The 17,675-nt window shown below is 41.0% G+C and overlaps 1 protein-coding gene across 1 annotated transcript; it reads right to left on the bottom strand.

Moving 5' to 3' along the window:
- Positions 1 to 5,990: 5,990 nt before the first annotated feature.
- LOC118384332 (homeobox protein Dlx3b-like) lies at positions 5,991 to 17,459 on the bottom strand. The gene is made up of 4 exons (XM_035770755.2): positions 17,379 to 17,459; positions 13,239 to 13,590; positions 8,974 to 9,158; positions 5,991 to 7,349 (listed from the first exon to the last, which is right to left on the bottom strand). The coding sequence occupies exons 2-4, from the start codon at positions 13,564 to 13,566 to the stop codon at positions 7,029 to 7,031; spliced, it is 834 nt and encodes a 277-aa protein (XP_035626648.1). The 5' UTR covers positions 13,567 to 13,590; positions 17,379 to 17,459; the 3' UTR covers positions 5,991 to 7,028.
- Between the last annotated feature and the right edge of the window lie 216 nt (positions 17,460 to 17,675).

Here is a 17,675-nt window from a genome sequence, read left to right as displayed (position 1 = left end):
ATGGTCAAATCAGAATCACCGTTATAATGATTGGCCAGTACGGAGAATTAAGTAAAACCACAAGTCCAAATCCCTATCTCCATCCATGGCTCATTTAGGAAAGGGACCATTTTAGCTAGCTGGCCAATGGAGGACAACAACACAACGAGATGCAACAATTCAAGTTGTTTCTGTCAATGACGCATGCTCTCGATGTGATGATGGGAGTGACACCAAATCCAAACTTGCTTCCCTTGAGACTTTTTTTGTTTGTTGGTGTGCCAGAACCATTCACAGTTGAGCTCACTCAGTTTAGCTCAACGCTGATTGGCTTTTATTATTATTATTATTTTTTAATCAAAGAGGCCAAATGCTTGTTGGCTTTCTTTGCATTCAATGCTATGGTCTGCAACAATGTCATACTCTTTTGGATCAGTCAGCCTCAAATAGATGGCCTACACATGCAGAGACAGAGGGGCACTGTTTCGCATGCTCGGATGCTTCCACCAGTAAGATACATTCAGCCTCTTGCGAATTGAAGGAAAATTATGAGAGAGACAGAGAGACGAAAGATACATTATTTTCTATGTTTTTACTTTTTTTCCTGTTTTTTTGTTGTTGTTGGGGGGGGGGGGGCTTGCTTCCCTTGGCATCCATGAATACTGCTTGAACAACTCACCAAGTGGAAAACGTTTTGTTTTCCGAGTTGCGACGTTTCACCACTGACCTTTTACCTTCTCAACCAAAAGATGACAAATCCGTTTTTGACAATTACAACGTTATCAATAAGGAAAACACAGCTTGTTTGACCATTGTGTCAATATTAAGCACGTTAGCTAACTTTGTTATAAGCAATGTTAGCTAGCCTATCAAGTTCAAATCTTATTGGATGAAGAATTGTTACGACTTCAATGGCACGTGAACACATTCATGTGGACTTAGCTACCACTTCCCAGTTTACCATTTCCCACGAGCACATAAAGCAACCCTTTGTCCATAATCGGTAGACAGTTTAGGCCTATATTAATTATGCGTCATTTACCGAGCAGTGCACAAGAAAGAAACCTATTCAAACCAGTTATTAAGAATTTAGCCCCCCTTCCCAAATCAAACATAGGTGCTAATGTTGTGTCCTCGTTTTGCATGCACATACTTACATTACTTCCTGTCTGTTGCAGCCAATCATTGATGGCAGCATGACATGCCAATTTTACAGGGCTCATTAGCTAATGGTGGGGATACCTAGTCAGCTGCACAACTGAATGCATTCAACCGAAATGTGTCTTCCACATTTAACCCAACCCCTCACAATCACCGTCCACATTATCAGCGCCAGGGGAATAGTTGTTGGGGATTAACTGCTCAAGGGCAGAACAGCAGATTTTTCCACCTTGCCTGCTCTGGGATTTGAACCAGCGACCTTTCCGTTACTGGCCCAATCTTCTTAACCGCTAGAGATACAGGTGTGTGAACCACAGACAGACGTGCAGCAAAGCGAGAGAAAAAATGATGTCTTCATTTTTTGGGAGATTTCTACGATTATGGATAGACCTATACCTTCTGACCTGGGAAAAGTGTCCTAAACAGGTAAGCCTACACCACAGATACAGTCATTTCAGCATGACTTATCTCAACCATGTCTATAATTAAAACCCAGCCTTAGGTGCAATACATCCCCGTCTACGGTGAGTAGCACCCCAAGCAAATGGCAGAAAAGTGTCCCTGCTGCAAACAATCAACACTGAGAGTAAATATTCCAGGGCCAGTGAGAAGCCCACAGCTGTCTCTCATGCCTCTTCCATCCCATCTGTGTTTGTGTTTTTCCCCCCCATATGAAAATGACAGTGGTGAGTGATGTTTGTGGTAGGAGTGAAACCATATCCCTTCCCTGCCTTGAGAGGCAGTATGACGTCTGCAAGCTGGGATGCTGTCCTCCTCAGCTGTGCTTCTCAGTTCGCGCCCAACCACCCAATCCACCTCCAGATAACCCCCGCACCCCATCCATAGGTTTGCTTGTGAGAATAAGAGTGGGAATATGGATTCTTGTTTGACTCGATATGGACCGTGGCTGAACCTACTGCACTGAGAATACAAAACATTAAGGACACCTGCTCTTTCCATGACATATAGACTGACCAGGTGAATCCAGGTGAAAGCTATGATCTCTTATTTATGTCACTTGTTAATAAATCCACTTCAATCAGTGTTGATGAAGGGGAGGAGACAGGTTATTGAAGGATTTTTAGCCTTGAGACAATTGAGACATGGATCGTGTATGTGTGCCGTTCGGAGGGTGAATGGGCAAGACAATAGATTTAAGTGCCTTTGAACGGGGTATGGTAGTAGGTGCCAGGCGTACCAGCTTGTGTCAAGAACTGCAACGCTGCTGGGCTTTTCACACTCAACAGTTTCCCATGTTTATCAAGAAAGGTCCACCACCCAAAGGTCACCCAGACAACTTGACACAACTGTGGGAAGCATTGGAGTCAACATGGGCCAGCATCCCTGTGTGACGCTTTCAACACCTTGTAGAGTCCACGCCCCGACGGATTGAGGCTGTTCTGAGAGAAAAAGGGGGTGCAACTCAATATTAGGAAGGTGTTCCTAATGTTTGGTCAACTTTGTTTGTTTTTCAAGTGTGGTTGATTCTGGTCAATCATGTCCAACTTCGCTAACGCTGCAGTTACCATGACAATGTTGAATGTGCTAAGTTGTTTGGTGGGCTAAAATCTCAATGCTACCCCCTCAGCCCACACACCAGACATATAATCAACTCCTATCTCCTAAGGCTTAAAGCGTCCAGACAGCCTGCTGAGTGAGGCATGAGAGACCAGAGGCCCACACACAGAGCCAGGGGGCACTCCTCCTGCTAACTACAACATTTATATTGTTTGTCCCATAGAGTCATAAGATAAACTTCACAGAACTTGACCGTTTCAAGCTTCCATAGCTTCCCATCAACTCAAAGAAGACATGATTGTGTTTTCATGTTTATTACTGCAGAATGATGCCACTTGTTAGTGAGAGTAAGGGGTTTCTTTGTGTCTCTGTCTTTGCGTTTTGAATTCTAACAAAGATTTTTTGAGCTACTACTTTCAAATCCAATATCGCAGATATCTAAACGTGCTTGCCATAGGACGACACCTCCTCACTACATATTTTTGGACCGGAGGAGGAGAAGGAGAAGATAGGAAAAGAAAATGAATACGTTTCAAATCAGACCAGCAGGGGCTGTTATTAAGGAACCTGTTAAAGATGGGGTATGAAGGGGTTTCCATGCTCTGTGCTCCGGCCTCCGGGCCAATACAGCAGCCTCTATCTATAGATGTAGGATCTTAATTTGGTCACACAACTTGTAGTCTATTTGAGGTTGAAAAAGGCTTCGGAAGTTTGTAATTTTCACTTTGAAATGTCAAGACTTGATTTTCCCGTACAACAAAATGTTTTTCCACGCTACAAAAATGTCTATAAATTATAATCCACATTTCCTGCAGGATTATTTTCCTGCTGTAGCAAACTGGCTCAATTTAAGATCCTACATCTGTAGGATCCCCTTCCCATGATGTCCTGTTGTCCCTCTATCCATCCCTGATGACACATTCTGTCACTCTATAGCTCTGCAAACAGACCAGCCAGGTAAACTGTTGCTACTCTTTGTCGGTATGCGAGCGCCTGAAGCAAGCAAGGATTCTGGGAGATGGACTGTTATTTCGTCACAGTCTCCTTTCCCTTCCAACTGTCTCTCTCCCATTCCTTAACTGAGTCTCTCTCTCTCTCTCTCTCTCTCTCTCTCTCTCTCTCTCTCTCTCTCTCTCTCTCTCTCTCTCTCTCTCTTTCTCTCTCTCTGTAGTGTGCTATTAAAATCCAGAGACTCCAGTGTGTCTGCCCGCCTGTCACCTCCCACAGCTTCTTCACACGCAGGCTGGCAGCTCTTCCCAAATCCAGGGCATGTTCACCTCACTGACTCAGACAGACAGGCAAACGGTCTGCCTCACACACTTAACCCATGAGCCGCCAAATATAGTTGGTCCTTCCTTAACAACTTTAACTACAGTTGTTTCTATCACGTTAGTGCCTTTTTCACAAGTATGTGGTACATTTTAACAACTGTTATTCTCCTCACGTGTGAAAAGGTGGTGTGAACTCTAAATTATGTGAACTGTAAATTAAATACATGCGAACATATGGTTTTGCATGTGAACAACTGACCTCGTGTGTCTCTCAGCTCAACATGAAAACAGCTATTTCACATGTGTTTGTTTGTAAGGGAAGTAATGAAATGGTATGGGGGTTTTAAGGTAAGTGGTACACTGTTCAGCTAAAATAGTGTAAACATCTTTAATCAACATGATTACATTTGACATGGTCCCTTAGTACTGACTTTTAAAAACTCACAACCTCTGGAGTTAGGGTACGCTGATCTTTCTGCTGTGTCAGAAAGTCTGTAACATTCTCAGAAGTCCCCTACAGATTCATGACCTATAATACATGCACTTAGCAAAATAGTGTCATCTGCACTGCTATTTTAGTCATCAGTTGATCTGACTATTCTCTCATGATTGATTTAAATGAATTATTTCAGTAATTTGAGGGTTTTCTGTATAGTTGTCTAATGTTGGTGAGGCATATTATTCTGTTTTAATGTTACACCTGAATAACTAGGATAAATATAATCGCTTTTTTTGTGTGTATTTGTAACATTGCTGAGATTTACTTTGAAGTCCAGTGTAGGAATACAGATGAAATCAGTCATTGACATGGTGGCGTAGCAGGAAGATCTGAATGCTGTGAACCAAGAGGTTGTGAGTTCAAATCCCAGGTTAGGACATGTTGAAAAATTATTGTATAAATAAACATACACAATGTAATCATGTGTGTCTAATATGTCAGTTGAAAACACTGTGACTGCGTGACATCCGAATGACACATTCTTGTTTGCAGGGAATCACCTGTAAAAAATATCCAGTGTTCCAAAACAACATGGTTGAAATTTCAGATGTGAAATAAAATGCGCAATCATGTGATTTTCTATGTGAAATCATGTCATTTCCCCATAAGCGAGTACTGTAATATATGCCATTTACACAGCAGACACGTCCACACATTTTGGTATGTGACCCTGGTGAGAATCCAACACACAATTCTGGTGTTGCTAGTGCCATACTTTTATGAACTGAGCCACATACAGGACCACTATAATATATAAGTACAATACTGCAAAATACAATACATGATTACCATACAGGCGGAAGATGTATGATTACCATCCCCATGAGCGTACCACCCTCCTTCAGGCCATGGAGGAGGCATGCAATGATTTCAATCCAGACCTATTTAGACCAAACAAGGTTTTTCCCAAGGTACATGAACAATGAAGATATTTACTGCCATTTCGATCAAAACCTATGGCAAAATGCTCAAGACAGGCTTGATTGAAAACTAGTGCCTGCTAAAGATTGTTTCTTTAATTTATTTCTTTTGATTTTATTGTGAAAGACGTCTTCAATGATCACACCTTTGATCGCACATGGGTGGCACAGTGGTTATAAGGCACTGTGCCACCAGAGACTCTGGGTTTGAGCCCAGGCTCTGTCGCAGCCGGCAGCGACCGGAAGGTCCATGGGGAGACGCACAATTGGCCTAGCGTCGTCTGGGTTAGGGAGGGTTCGGCTGGCAGGGATATCCTTGTCTCATCTCGCACTAGCGACTCCTGTGGCGGGCCGAGCGCAGTGCATGCTGACCAGGTTGCTCGGTGTAAGGTGTTTCCTCTGACACATTGGTGCGGCTGGCTTCCGGGTTGGATGAGCGCTGTGTTAAAAAGCAGTGCGGCTTGGTTGGGTTGTGTTTCGGAGGACGCGTGGCTCTCGACCTTCGTCTCTCCCGAGCCCGTATACGGGAGTTGTAGCGATGAGACAAGACAGTAACTACTAACAATTGGGAAGGAAAATGGGTAAAAAAAAGAAGTGATGTCAGTACAGTACTGAAGGACAATATTGAAACATGTACAATCATTATATTTCGCAGTAAACTTTATTCCATTTTGTCCTTACAACTGTTTCAATGGATCATTTGTATAAAGAAGTTTATGGAAACAAGATTTGAATGTTATCTCAAGGGGTCATTTACACTTTTGTGTGTGTGTGTGTGTGTGTGTGTGTGTGTGTGTGTGTGTGTGTGTGTGTGTGTGTGTGTGTGTGTGTGTGTGTGTGTGTGTGTGTGTGTGTGTGTGTGCGCGTAAAAATATTACATGATTTCAATTGGTGTAAATAGAATTAATAAAAACAAAAACTTTATTATTCACTCCAAAGACTACCTATAAAATGTGTTTTTCTCAGGCACAATATTGTCACATTGACTTTCTACTAACAGATCAATAGAGTATAAAATAGGCTACATTATAAATAACCTGAGTTTATGGCTTTTACCAAAAAATCGATTGCAAACGCAAAGAGTACCAAATACACATTTCTTTCCCCCTATAATTCTCTGCAACTTCCAAGAGATGTTTTGTTTTGAACCATTGTGAAATAAAATGTTGAATTGAGCCTTGATGACATCTATATAAATGCAACAAATGGCAAGTATAATGAACAAATGTACGAAAATGGTACACGCTACTTCCATGTATCTGTGAGTGTTTCATATTGTGAAGAAACAAAATGGCGTTGAATGCACCGACGGTATATATCTGCATAGCTGTAGATCAAAGAATCTGAAAGGACCCCAGTGGGCCACCGTAAAGGAAAGTACCACCAAATAGGCTGCCATTCTATCCATTCTCATATCAAATCTCTCCAACAGAGTGAAATGAGCCACTGCTAACATTAGCGTCTCATCACTCTATATAAACAGGATATGGACTTGGATTTGTCCGTTCTTTTTGTATACAATTTGTATACAACAGAGACAACAAGTCCTTGTGCATGTTTCCCAAATTGTCCGTGAAGTTCAGCCCTCTGTATTGGCACACAAATCCCATCACAGCCCTCTAGGCTTTATTTCCAATGAGCCATGTTGTTAACCCACAGTTTGTACCGGTACATTTTGTGTTAGTACACCGCCCCAATATTCTTAGGTGGTGTTGTGTGCTGATGAACCAGTCCTGAGTGCTGTGAGCGTGACTGTGAGGTCTGTTGATACCAGTGATGAGTGTAGTTCTCCACATAACACAGAGTGGAGCCGAGGGAGGGCTGGGGAGCCTGCTCTCTAGTGGCGGGGTCTGTGGGTACACTACGGTCCCAAATGGCCGGGGACAGGGGTGAATTGCAGGACATAGAGTCACTGGCTCCTGGGCTGTTGTCCAGTAGAACTTCCCCGTTCATGTACAGCTTCTTGAATTTGGAACGGCGATTCTGGAACCAGATCTTGACCTGGAAGAAAACATATTTGAGCTACAGGTTTATATAGAAGGTCGGGATGTTTGTACCAGAAAATGTGAAGGTATGGGTTAAAAATGTATTATCTAGCAAAGGGTTGTAATTTCATATTGACACCCTATGCCTTATTAGAATAGAATATACCTAATTATGTTGCATTGAAATTTGGAATCCAGATGCAAACTTAGATCAATTAATGAAGCTATCAATTATCAGATATGAAAATGACAGGAAGAGGTTAATAACCCCGGTTGTTTGACATATAATATAAACAATACCGCGTTTTTTAAATATCGCTTTGGTACTATTTTTTACAAGTATTTGGTGAATTGTAAGATACATGTTTCCAAACTGTCCTTTGAATGTAGTACACCTCAGTCTGTACATTACAGTACATTACACTGTTTTACATTAGGCTATCATTGAAGACATCTTTCGCAATGTAATCAAATGAAAGAAACATACATTTTAGCAGGTACTAGTTTGCATTAAGCCTGTCTTGAGCATCTGGCCATAGATTCTCATCGAATTTGCAGTAAATATCCTCATTGTTCATGCACCTGGGGGAAAACATTTTGTCATGGCAAACTTAATTTTGGATACATATGTATTGTGTAGGGGATGCATTTCTTTATTGTTTTGGACTTTCTGGATTATGTGTGTATTGGTATTGTATTACTGCACTGTAGGAGCTATAAACACAAGCATTTCGCTGCACCTGCTGTAACATTTGCTCATCTGTGTACGCGACCGATTAACTTTGATTTGTTACATACAGAACATTTCTGATCAGATTTTTTTTTTTTTTACTTACTGTGAAGTAAAATCACAATAGTCATCATCATAGCAGTACATTCGAGTTTATATCATATCTTTTTTATGTTTCTACTTTACAGACATACTTTTTTATTATGCAATTCTCAAAATCTGTTGTAGACAAACACGTTTACGTGTACCATCTATAGTTTTACCAAACGTTTAAGTGATCATCAATTAAGAACAGTCGGATGAAGTAATAGTAACAAGTCTTGTGAGTATTACATTGTGAAAGGCAATTACTTTACATGAACATGTTTCGCAATGTGAAATATGTCTTTCTAGATGAAACACTGATTCCGTTTGGTGAAAAAGTATGATTTTGTGTGTTGCACTAAAGTCAATTGAACATGTTTTTTTTATAACCAGGCAAGTCAGTTAAGAACAAATTCTTATTTTCAATGACGGCCTAGGAACAGTGCCTGTTCAGGGGCAGAACGACAGATTTGTACCTTGTCAGCTCGGGGGTTTGAACTTGCAACCTCCCGGTTACTAGACCAACGCTCTAACCACTAGGCTACCCTGCCACCCTGCTTAGAGTTTTAAAACAACTGCCTTTTTGTTGATCTGTTTTGAGTTTTCGACTAAGAGTTGTGCAAATGGACCACATACTTGTGAATGTAAGAAACGATAAAGAATCTATAACATCTCAGATGATTCACTAGATGTAGAATTACAGTATGCAAAAAGATGCCAGTATAGTTCATGGTTTTTATTAGACATATGAACATAAATCATAGAGATACAAATCTCTCAACAGCGTGTCATAACAGTGGTATGTGTGGCCTGTTGGCTTCCTCACCTGTGTTTGTGTCACGTCGAGTTGAGCCGCTAGTTCGGTTCTCTCAGGAAGAGACAAATACTGAGTTCCCTGGAAGCGATGTTGCAACGCAGCGAGCTGGTAACTAGAATATATGGTGCGAGGTTTTCGGATTTTTCTAGGCTTTCCGTTGACCATTCTCACCTCAGGCTCTGGTTCCTCTTTCACTGAAAAATGACAGAGCATTAGTAGGCTAAAGGACTTGAGAGGCTTATACATTTACACTAGGCCTACAGTGGGCTTCAACAGTAGGCTATAGGCCTATGCCTACAGAAATAAAATATTATGATAACAGATTAATGAAAACTATTATGATAAAAGATGAATGATGATGTATTTCATGAGTCAACATCAATTAAAAAAAATATAATTCTGCCTTACATTTTTTTTTTATACCAGTTCTGAAATATGCTCTACTCCATTGCATAAACAGGGTTTGGTGCACAAAATGTCTTTGTCCAAGAGATTTCAATGCCCCTCATATTATTATGGGATATGCCCACTAATGAGACAGGATGTTTTCACATGCAGTGATCAAGTCAAAACTCTAAGTCAGGCTATTGAGCCAAAAAGCAATGCGTGCCAGACTGGCATGATGTGACACCTGATGTTGGCTTCGGGCCAGTTCGAAGATAAATATTATTTCTGGATAAAACGATAAATGGTATATTATAGGGCCTAGATCCCTAAACATTGTTAACAACACTACAATTACCATTGACAACACAAACACAATAGCAGTTCTCTCTCAAATGTGAAGGTTTCAGCTGCTTTGCAAAACCAATTTTGGCATTTACAGAATAGGCTGCATTTTAATTTGCATTCTAGGCCACATGAACAATTTAGATTATTTAAGAGCTTAATAGCATAGTGTGTTATTGCATAACGATCAAAGTAGGCTAGGCCTAATGGGTCATTTGAATTGTATGATATAATGCACTATTCCCTGGGAGCTCATTTTAAAGGCCATGAACAGTCAAAATAATGTTTTCGTGAAATTGGATGATATTTGGATGAAACCAGATCAAAGTATGATCACCAATGTATGACTGTTGCTTCCACTTTGATAAAGTTTTATCATAAAGTTATTGGTCCCCTCCCCCGTGTCAAACACTTGGATTCAGGAGGCGGGATTATTAAAGCTAGGTCTTCATCTGTGTCTGGTGTTAGCTGGCTACGGGTTAGCTAGGTCTTCATCTGTGTCTGGTGTTAGCTAGCTACGGGTTAGCTAGGTCTTCACCTGTGTCTGGTGTTAGCTGGCTACGGGTTAGCTAGGTCTTCACCTGTGTCTGGTGTTAGCTGGCTACGGGTTAGCTAGGTCTTCATCTGTGTCTGGTGTTAGCTAGCTACGGGTTAGCTAGGTCTTCATCTGTGTCTGGTGTTAGCTGGCTACTGGTTAGCTAGGTCTTCATCTGTGTCTGATGTAAGCTGGCTACTGGTTAGCTAGGTCTTCATCTGTGTCTGGTGTTAGCTGGCTACTGGTTAGCTAGGTTTTCATCTGTGTCTGGTGTTAGCTGGCTACTGGTTAGCTAGGTCTTCATCTGTGTCTGGTGTTAGCTGGCTACTGGTTAGCTAGGTCTTCATCTGTGTCTGGTGTTAGCTGGCTACGGGTTAGCTAGGTCTTCATCTGTGTCTGGTGTTAGCTGGCTACGGGTTAGCTAGGTCTTCATCTGTGTCTGGTGTTAGCTGGCTACGGGTTAGCTAGGTCTTCATCTGTGTCTGGTGTTAGCTGGCTACAGGTTAGCTTGGTCTTCATCTGTGTCTGGTGTTAGCTGGCTACGGGTTAGCTAGGTCTTCAACCAGCATGGAACAAAAGGCGGGGAAAAGGGTTCAATACTCTGACGCAGTTGTCAAATCAACACATCACAAGAGACATGCCAAACGGGAGATGTATAAAACATTTGACATTATTGATGCAATTTCAATGTTGTTTGAGATGCTTAGTGAACCACTAAATTAGCTTGAGAGGATTTTGACTGCAACACTGCTCACTGAAACCAAGTTGCTTGACATAGGCGTTTCAAAGAGCTGTCAGTCAAGACGAGGTCATGAATATAAGCTCCCGCCCACTCAAGCCTGTCTTTTCAAACTTCCTGCTGGTTTGCCACCAGCGCAAAAAAAAAAGTTTCTCATATTCTGAGCACTTCTATTCAAAACAAATATTATGGGTGATATTTTATTAACTCAAAAGGCTATTTTACATTGGAATCAGAATGACTGTTTGGTACCTTTCAGAATTTTGACAAAAATACAAATGGGGTAGGCTTTAGCTGATTTTATTTTAATTAAAAGTTGTCACATATCACATGTTGGCTTTGCAGCCTAGAATGCAGAATAGCAAAAAAGATATTATTGACATACTGTCTACAGGCCTAGTCCTACTCAATTTGTATAGTATAGCCATAAGGATTTTTTAAAATAACATGGGAAACATGTAAAAGAAACACGTGATAACATGAAAGTACACATGTGAAATCATCTCAGCACATATGAAAACATCTCATATGAAATAAATGTGACAACATGGAGATGCAAAATTTCAACACTTTATACCATGAAACTACATGTGACAACATTTGAACATTTTTCCAAATAAGGATTCCAGATTTAAAATCGCCATACCATTTCATTACTTCCCTTACAAAAAAAGCATGTGACATTTACAGTTTCACATGTGAAATAGCTGAAATAGCTGAGGTCAGATGTTCAAATGTAGTCAATTTAGAGTTCACATGTTAACACCCCCTTCATACATGTGAGAAGGATAATGTTTTCACTTCACAGATGAATTGCAGATTCAGATGTGAAAAATGTACATACATTTTGGACTTTAATGATCAATTATCGATATATGCCCATTGATACTTGAATAATACAACTTATAAATGCCTCACAAGCTTAGATCAACTGCCCTACCGCAGCAGAACCCAAAATGCAAGCTTGTTGTAATGTTTGTAAACAATGTAAATGTAAACAAACACTGTATAGCCTCAAAACATAATGTAAACTATAATTGTGACATACCATGGATCAATTGCTCTGTCTATGAATTTGAGAATGGTTACATTTCTCCAGGCCCATCTCTCAGCTTTTTACCAAAACAAAGGCGGGATGCCCACTTTGTTATTGTTTCAATGAAGGATTCTAGCTTTAATGTAAGGCGAACATTGTTGAGATAAAATGTGTAATAAAAAAAGTGCATAAATCTTTAATCAATATGGTTATTTTGATCACTTAGTACTGACTTTTCAACATGACCCAACCTGGGATTTGAACTCACAACCTCTGGATTTGAACTCACAACCTCTGGATTTGGGTTGTGCTGCTCTTTCTGCTGCGCCACAAAGTCTAAAAGACTGCCCATTTGCACTGCTATTTTAGTCATCAGTTAATCTGACTATTCTCTCATTATTGATTTAGTTGATTTATCTCAGCATTTTAAGGGTTTTCTGTATAGTTGTCTAAAGTCAGTGTGGCATAAAAAAAATCAGTTTTAATGTTACGCCTGAATCACCATGACAAATATAATCACTTTTCTTGAGTGTATTATACAAAACTGAGATTTACTTGAAGTCCAGTGTAGGAATAGTGGTGAAATCAGTCATTGACACAGACATGGTGGCATAGCAGGAAGTGTTGAGTGCCATGAACCAAGGTTGTGAGTTCAAATCCCACATGAGGACATGTTGAATAATAATTACTGTATAAATAAACATTGTAATCATGTATGTAAATTACTGTATCTGCTAAGTGGAAAAACACTGTGTATAGTTTGTGACTTTCTGAGGACATCCTAATTTCAATTGCAGGGCATCGTGTAAAGAAATATCATCACATGTAAAGTGTTCCAAAACCACGTGATTTGACATGTGGAATTGTTACATGTGTAATAAATCATGTGATTTTCCACATGTGAAATCATGTTTTTTCCATAAAGGTAGGCCAAATTTAGTTGATAAACGACTCCAAATCAAAAGTACGCTAACTTAAACTATTTTCAAAACCGTTTAACTCCCAAGACATCCGACAAACAAATGAATTCCTAACACCAATTAGGCTGACCAAATGTAAATTCGATTTATAGAATTTTAAGTAGGCACATTTAAATTCTGTGGCATAAACCTTGGTCCTCGTTGTCGATAAGCCTTTTGGATAGTTGATTTAACATCGGCCACGTGTCAAAATAGTAATAAACACAACTTAGAGATTCACCAAAAATGGCAACGTGTCTCATGCGTAAATCTTACCGGTATCTTGGAGATGTGACTGTATGTCCCGGGTATAATGAGCGTATTGCGTATGAGGATATGGGTTTTCCGATTTGGCAATGTAGGCCCCATGGAGATTGTAGTGGTGATGATACGAGTATGGCTTCATTGGTTGCAAGCAGGACTGACCGTGGCTGGGGTAGTAGTCGTGGTGGCTGTGCGTCGTCTGGCCGCTGTAATACTCCATGTCCATGGGAGAGGACTTTGGCAGTATCGGAAAATCATTGGCGCCCGGGTGGCAGCTCACTGTGGAGTGGAGATCAGACGACAGGCTCGATGCTGCCTTCTCAGAAGTAGTTCCATTCATCCTGCACGGCCCTCCTTCACCCCCCTGATAAAAACCTCCAGAAATAGAGGAGACTCGTAAGAAAGGCCCTAGTAAGTTGAAATTCACGTTTAAAAAGTAAACATCAACTCCCCAAAATAAAACCAAAACAATAGGCCTATTGTGAAGCGTTGAACTCTTCAGAGTGTATCCAAAGTCCCCCGGCGAGACTGCACTGCACTGTGAAGGCACCCAACCCAACTGAACTCAAAATTACAGAGAGCGAGGGGAGTGAATGCTTCATTCCCAGTTTACCCTGAGGGCTAAACTGTGTCGCCAGCCAGGCTACACTCCTCTCGCCACGAAAACCTCCAGAACCTCCCCCGGCCTGAACCACAGTCCCACAACATTTCTGAAAGTAGAAGAGACATTTTCTGCTGGATGTGTTTATTAGGCAGTTAAGAATAGAGTTAAGAAAAAATGCACAGATTATGCAATCTCTATTGCACTCCACACTGCCCTTTCCCACCTGGACCAAAGGAACACCTACGTGAGAATGCTGTTCATTGACTACAGCTCAGCTTTCAACACCATAGTGCCCTCAAAGCTCATAACTAAGCTAAGGACCCTGGGACTAAACACCTCCCTCTGCACCTGGATCCTGGACTTCCTGACGGGCCGCCCCCAGGTGTTAAGGGTAGGCAACCCTTAACCCGTTTACTCCATGTGTAACTCTGTGTTGTCTGTTCACACTGCTATGCTTTATCTTGGCCAGGTCGCAGTTGCAAATGAGAACTTGTTCTCAACTAGCCTATCTGGTTAAATAAAGGTGAAATAAAAAATATATTAAAAAACAACATATCTGCCACACTGATCCTCAACATGGGACCCCTCAGGGGTATGTGCTCAGTCCCCTCCTGTACTCCGTGTTCACCCATGACTGCATGGCTAAGTACGACTCCAACGCCATCATTAAGTTTGCCGATGACACAACAGTGGTATGCCTGATCACTGACAACGATGAGACAGCCTATAGGGAGGAGGTCAGAGACCTGGCAGTGTGGTGCCAGGATAACAACCTCTCCCTCAACGTGATCAAGACAAAGGAGATGATAGTGGACTACAGGAAAAGGAGGGCCGAGCACACCCCCATTCTCATCAACGGGGCTGTAGTGGAGCAGGTTGAGAGCTTCACATTCCTTGGTGTCCACATCACCAAAAAACTATCATGGTCCAAACACACCAACACCTATTCCCCCTCAGGAGACTGAAAATATTTGGCATGGGTCCTCAGATCCTCAAAAAGTTATACAACTGCACCATCGAGAGCATCCTGACTGGTTGCATCACCACCTGGTATGGCAACTGCTCGGCCTCCAACCGCAATGCACCTCAGAGGGTGGTGCGTACGGCCCAGTACATCACTGGGGCCAAGCTTCCTGCCATCCAGGACCTCTATACCAGGCGGTGTCAGAGGAAAGCCCTAAAAAGTGCCAAAGACTACAGCCACCCTAGTCATAGACTGTTCTCTCTGCTATCGCACGTCAAGCGGCAAGTTTCGGTCCAAAAAGCTCTTACTAGCTTCTACCCCCAAGCCATAAGACTCCTGAACAGCTAATCAAAAGGCTACCCAGACTATTTGCATTTTTACACTGCTGTGTATAGTCACTTTACCTACATGTACAAAATACCTTAATTACCTTGACTAACCTGTGCCCCCGCACATTGACTCTGTACCGGTACCCCCTGTATATAGCATCGTTACTGTTATTTTATTGTGGGCTCTTTAATTATTTGTTATTTTTCCATTTTCTTCTTTTTTATTTGTATTTTTTATTTATTTTTTACTTCAGTTTATTTTAGTAAATACTTTAATACTTATTTTTCTTAAAACGGCATTGTAGGTAAGCAAATCACTAAGGTCTACCTACATCTGTTGTATTCGGTGTTGTATTCAGACCTAATTAAGACATATTTAGTCCGCATTTAACTGTCTGCAACAAGGATAGGCACCATTTTTCACTGTAGTTGTGCATTTAAAAAATGTAGCCTATATGCATGGGTTTGGGACTAGATCAATTTGATAGGCTAATTCCTCTTTAGGTTGGCTTGTGACTTGCCCTAAGGACTTTCCGTAGGAGTGGCAGCCCTAGAATTGGGTCGTCACTAGGTACCATAATCACAAAGTCATAAACCCCGCCTATTTCTACCATTTATCTTCTTAAAATCTGATTTAACACCTAACCTCAACCGCAACCCTAACCATACTGCTAACCTTATGCATAACCCTTTTTGTTTTCATACATTTTTACGATAGCCTGTAGCCAACCTTGACTTTGTGGCTGTGGTAACTAGTGGAGACTCTAGACGTGGCCATTCCATTCACATCCTCCAAAACAACCCAAAAACTGTGTTAATGGCACCAAGGTTTGGAGAAGTCTAGGTAAATTGTGTGTAATTCGATTGTCGTTGATTATCAGATATGCAGCAAATGATGGCCTAACAGCCAAACAAAACGCTATGAACTCATATAGACTATAGATAGTGGCAAGGGAAACCAAGTGAACCTCTCAAGGAGTGTCAAAAAAGATACACCAATTTACGCTTTCCTCTTTTAACTTCCATGGTTGAATGTTTGTAATCTTTGTCTATTAGCAGTGGACCAGGTTCTACGGAGCCCCTTTGGGGTCATGATGGGGGGTTAAAACAGCCATGCTGTTTTGGGCTTTTGGGCTAATAGAACATCCCCTTAACCTCAGACCTTATTTTCTGCGTTTTTTCAAATCCCTATTCTTTCCCATACATTCTCCCATTGGGATGGATTGCTCAATGAACAACAGGTAATTTATTTCCGGGTTTTAAGACTAAAAACTGGCGAGCTCTATTAGGCTACAGATTAAATAGCCGGCATGTTTATGAACTTCACAGGGTGGTAAAATTTAAATTCAAGGTGATGAGCACGATGATCCTTTCCAATAAATGTAGAGGGTTTTATTCTCGTGACATGATCATCGATGCTTGGCTGCCATTTGACAAATAAAAATAATTTCGCTATATTGTCCATAATAGCCTTAATCTCATGTAGTTTATCTGCAAAGTGTTGGCTAGAGCACACGTGCCAATACTAGAGTGGGAACAATCGCTAATGCAAAGCATTTGTATCAGAAATACAACAGTAGAGTTTAAAATGCAATGGAAACCCATATAACTTTTTTTTTTCGGTACATGGGAATTTAAGCGCAAAATTAAACATCTCTGGTGGTAAAATGCGCATAGGTCCTATAGTTTTTATGCGGATTTGAGAAAATTGGCATTAAAATCTGGCGCCAACCTACCTAGTAACCTTGTTTACACCCATCGTTTTTATGTGAGTAAAGTCATACTGTAGCCTATAAATGTTTTTCTAAACAGCTTTGATGGAAACAGGAAGTTTCTGTACAATTATATAAATGCCAACAGCTAATTTGTTCGTTTGACATGGTGGGATCTTTTTGTGTAGGTAAAATGTATTATGCGCGAAATGGCGATGGAAAAGCCTTTCTGCGCAGATATTGATATAGATTTATAACAATCACATCGACGTACACTTGGGAGTCACGATTATATGGTGTGTTGTCCTCCCACGATGACTCGCGAAACCATGCAGCTTTAGGATACATATTAAATAAATTATGATTAAGTTCACAGGGTGGTGAACGTGCACGACGAGTTTGATACCGCTTTCCAATACATATCTAGGGTCTTATTCTGGTAACATGATGATCGATGCGTGACTGCCGTTTGACAAATACAAATATTCTCGCTATTATCCATAATTATCTCATCATGCAGACTAGCCTACCCGCACAGCCTACCTGCACCGCAATGTATCTGTCAGCTGTTGGCTAGAGCGCACGTGCCAGGATGTGTAGCCACATTTTATATTTAACGCAACAGTTTGTGCCAAAAAAAAACAACATAAATGTGCATATTTTCTTTGGGGTTTGAAGAGTATACTCATGAAAATCTGTCACCAATTGGATGGAAACCTAGCTACTGATAACTATTTGCTGTGTTACAATGACAATATGTTCACCTGGAAATTTGCCAGGCTATGGTATATGTACAGTCGTGGCCAAAGGTTTTGAGAATGACGCAAATATTAATTTCCA

Source organism: Oncorhynchus keta, chromosome 5 (genome assembly GCF_023373465.1).
Source record: "Oncorhynchus keta strain PuntledgeMale-10-30-2019 chromosome 5, Oket_V2, whole genome shotgun sequence".
Taxonomy (NCBI): domain Eukaryota; kingdom Metazoa; phylum Chordata; class Actinopteri; order Salmoniformes; family Salmonidae; genus Oncorhynchus; species Oncorhynchus keta.
The sequence above is the reverse complement of the archived record's forward strand: the minus strand, read 5'-3'. Positions and strand labels throughout refer to the sequence as shown.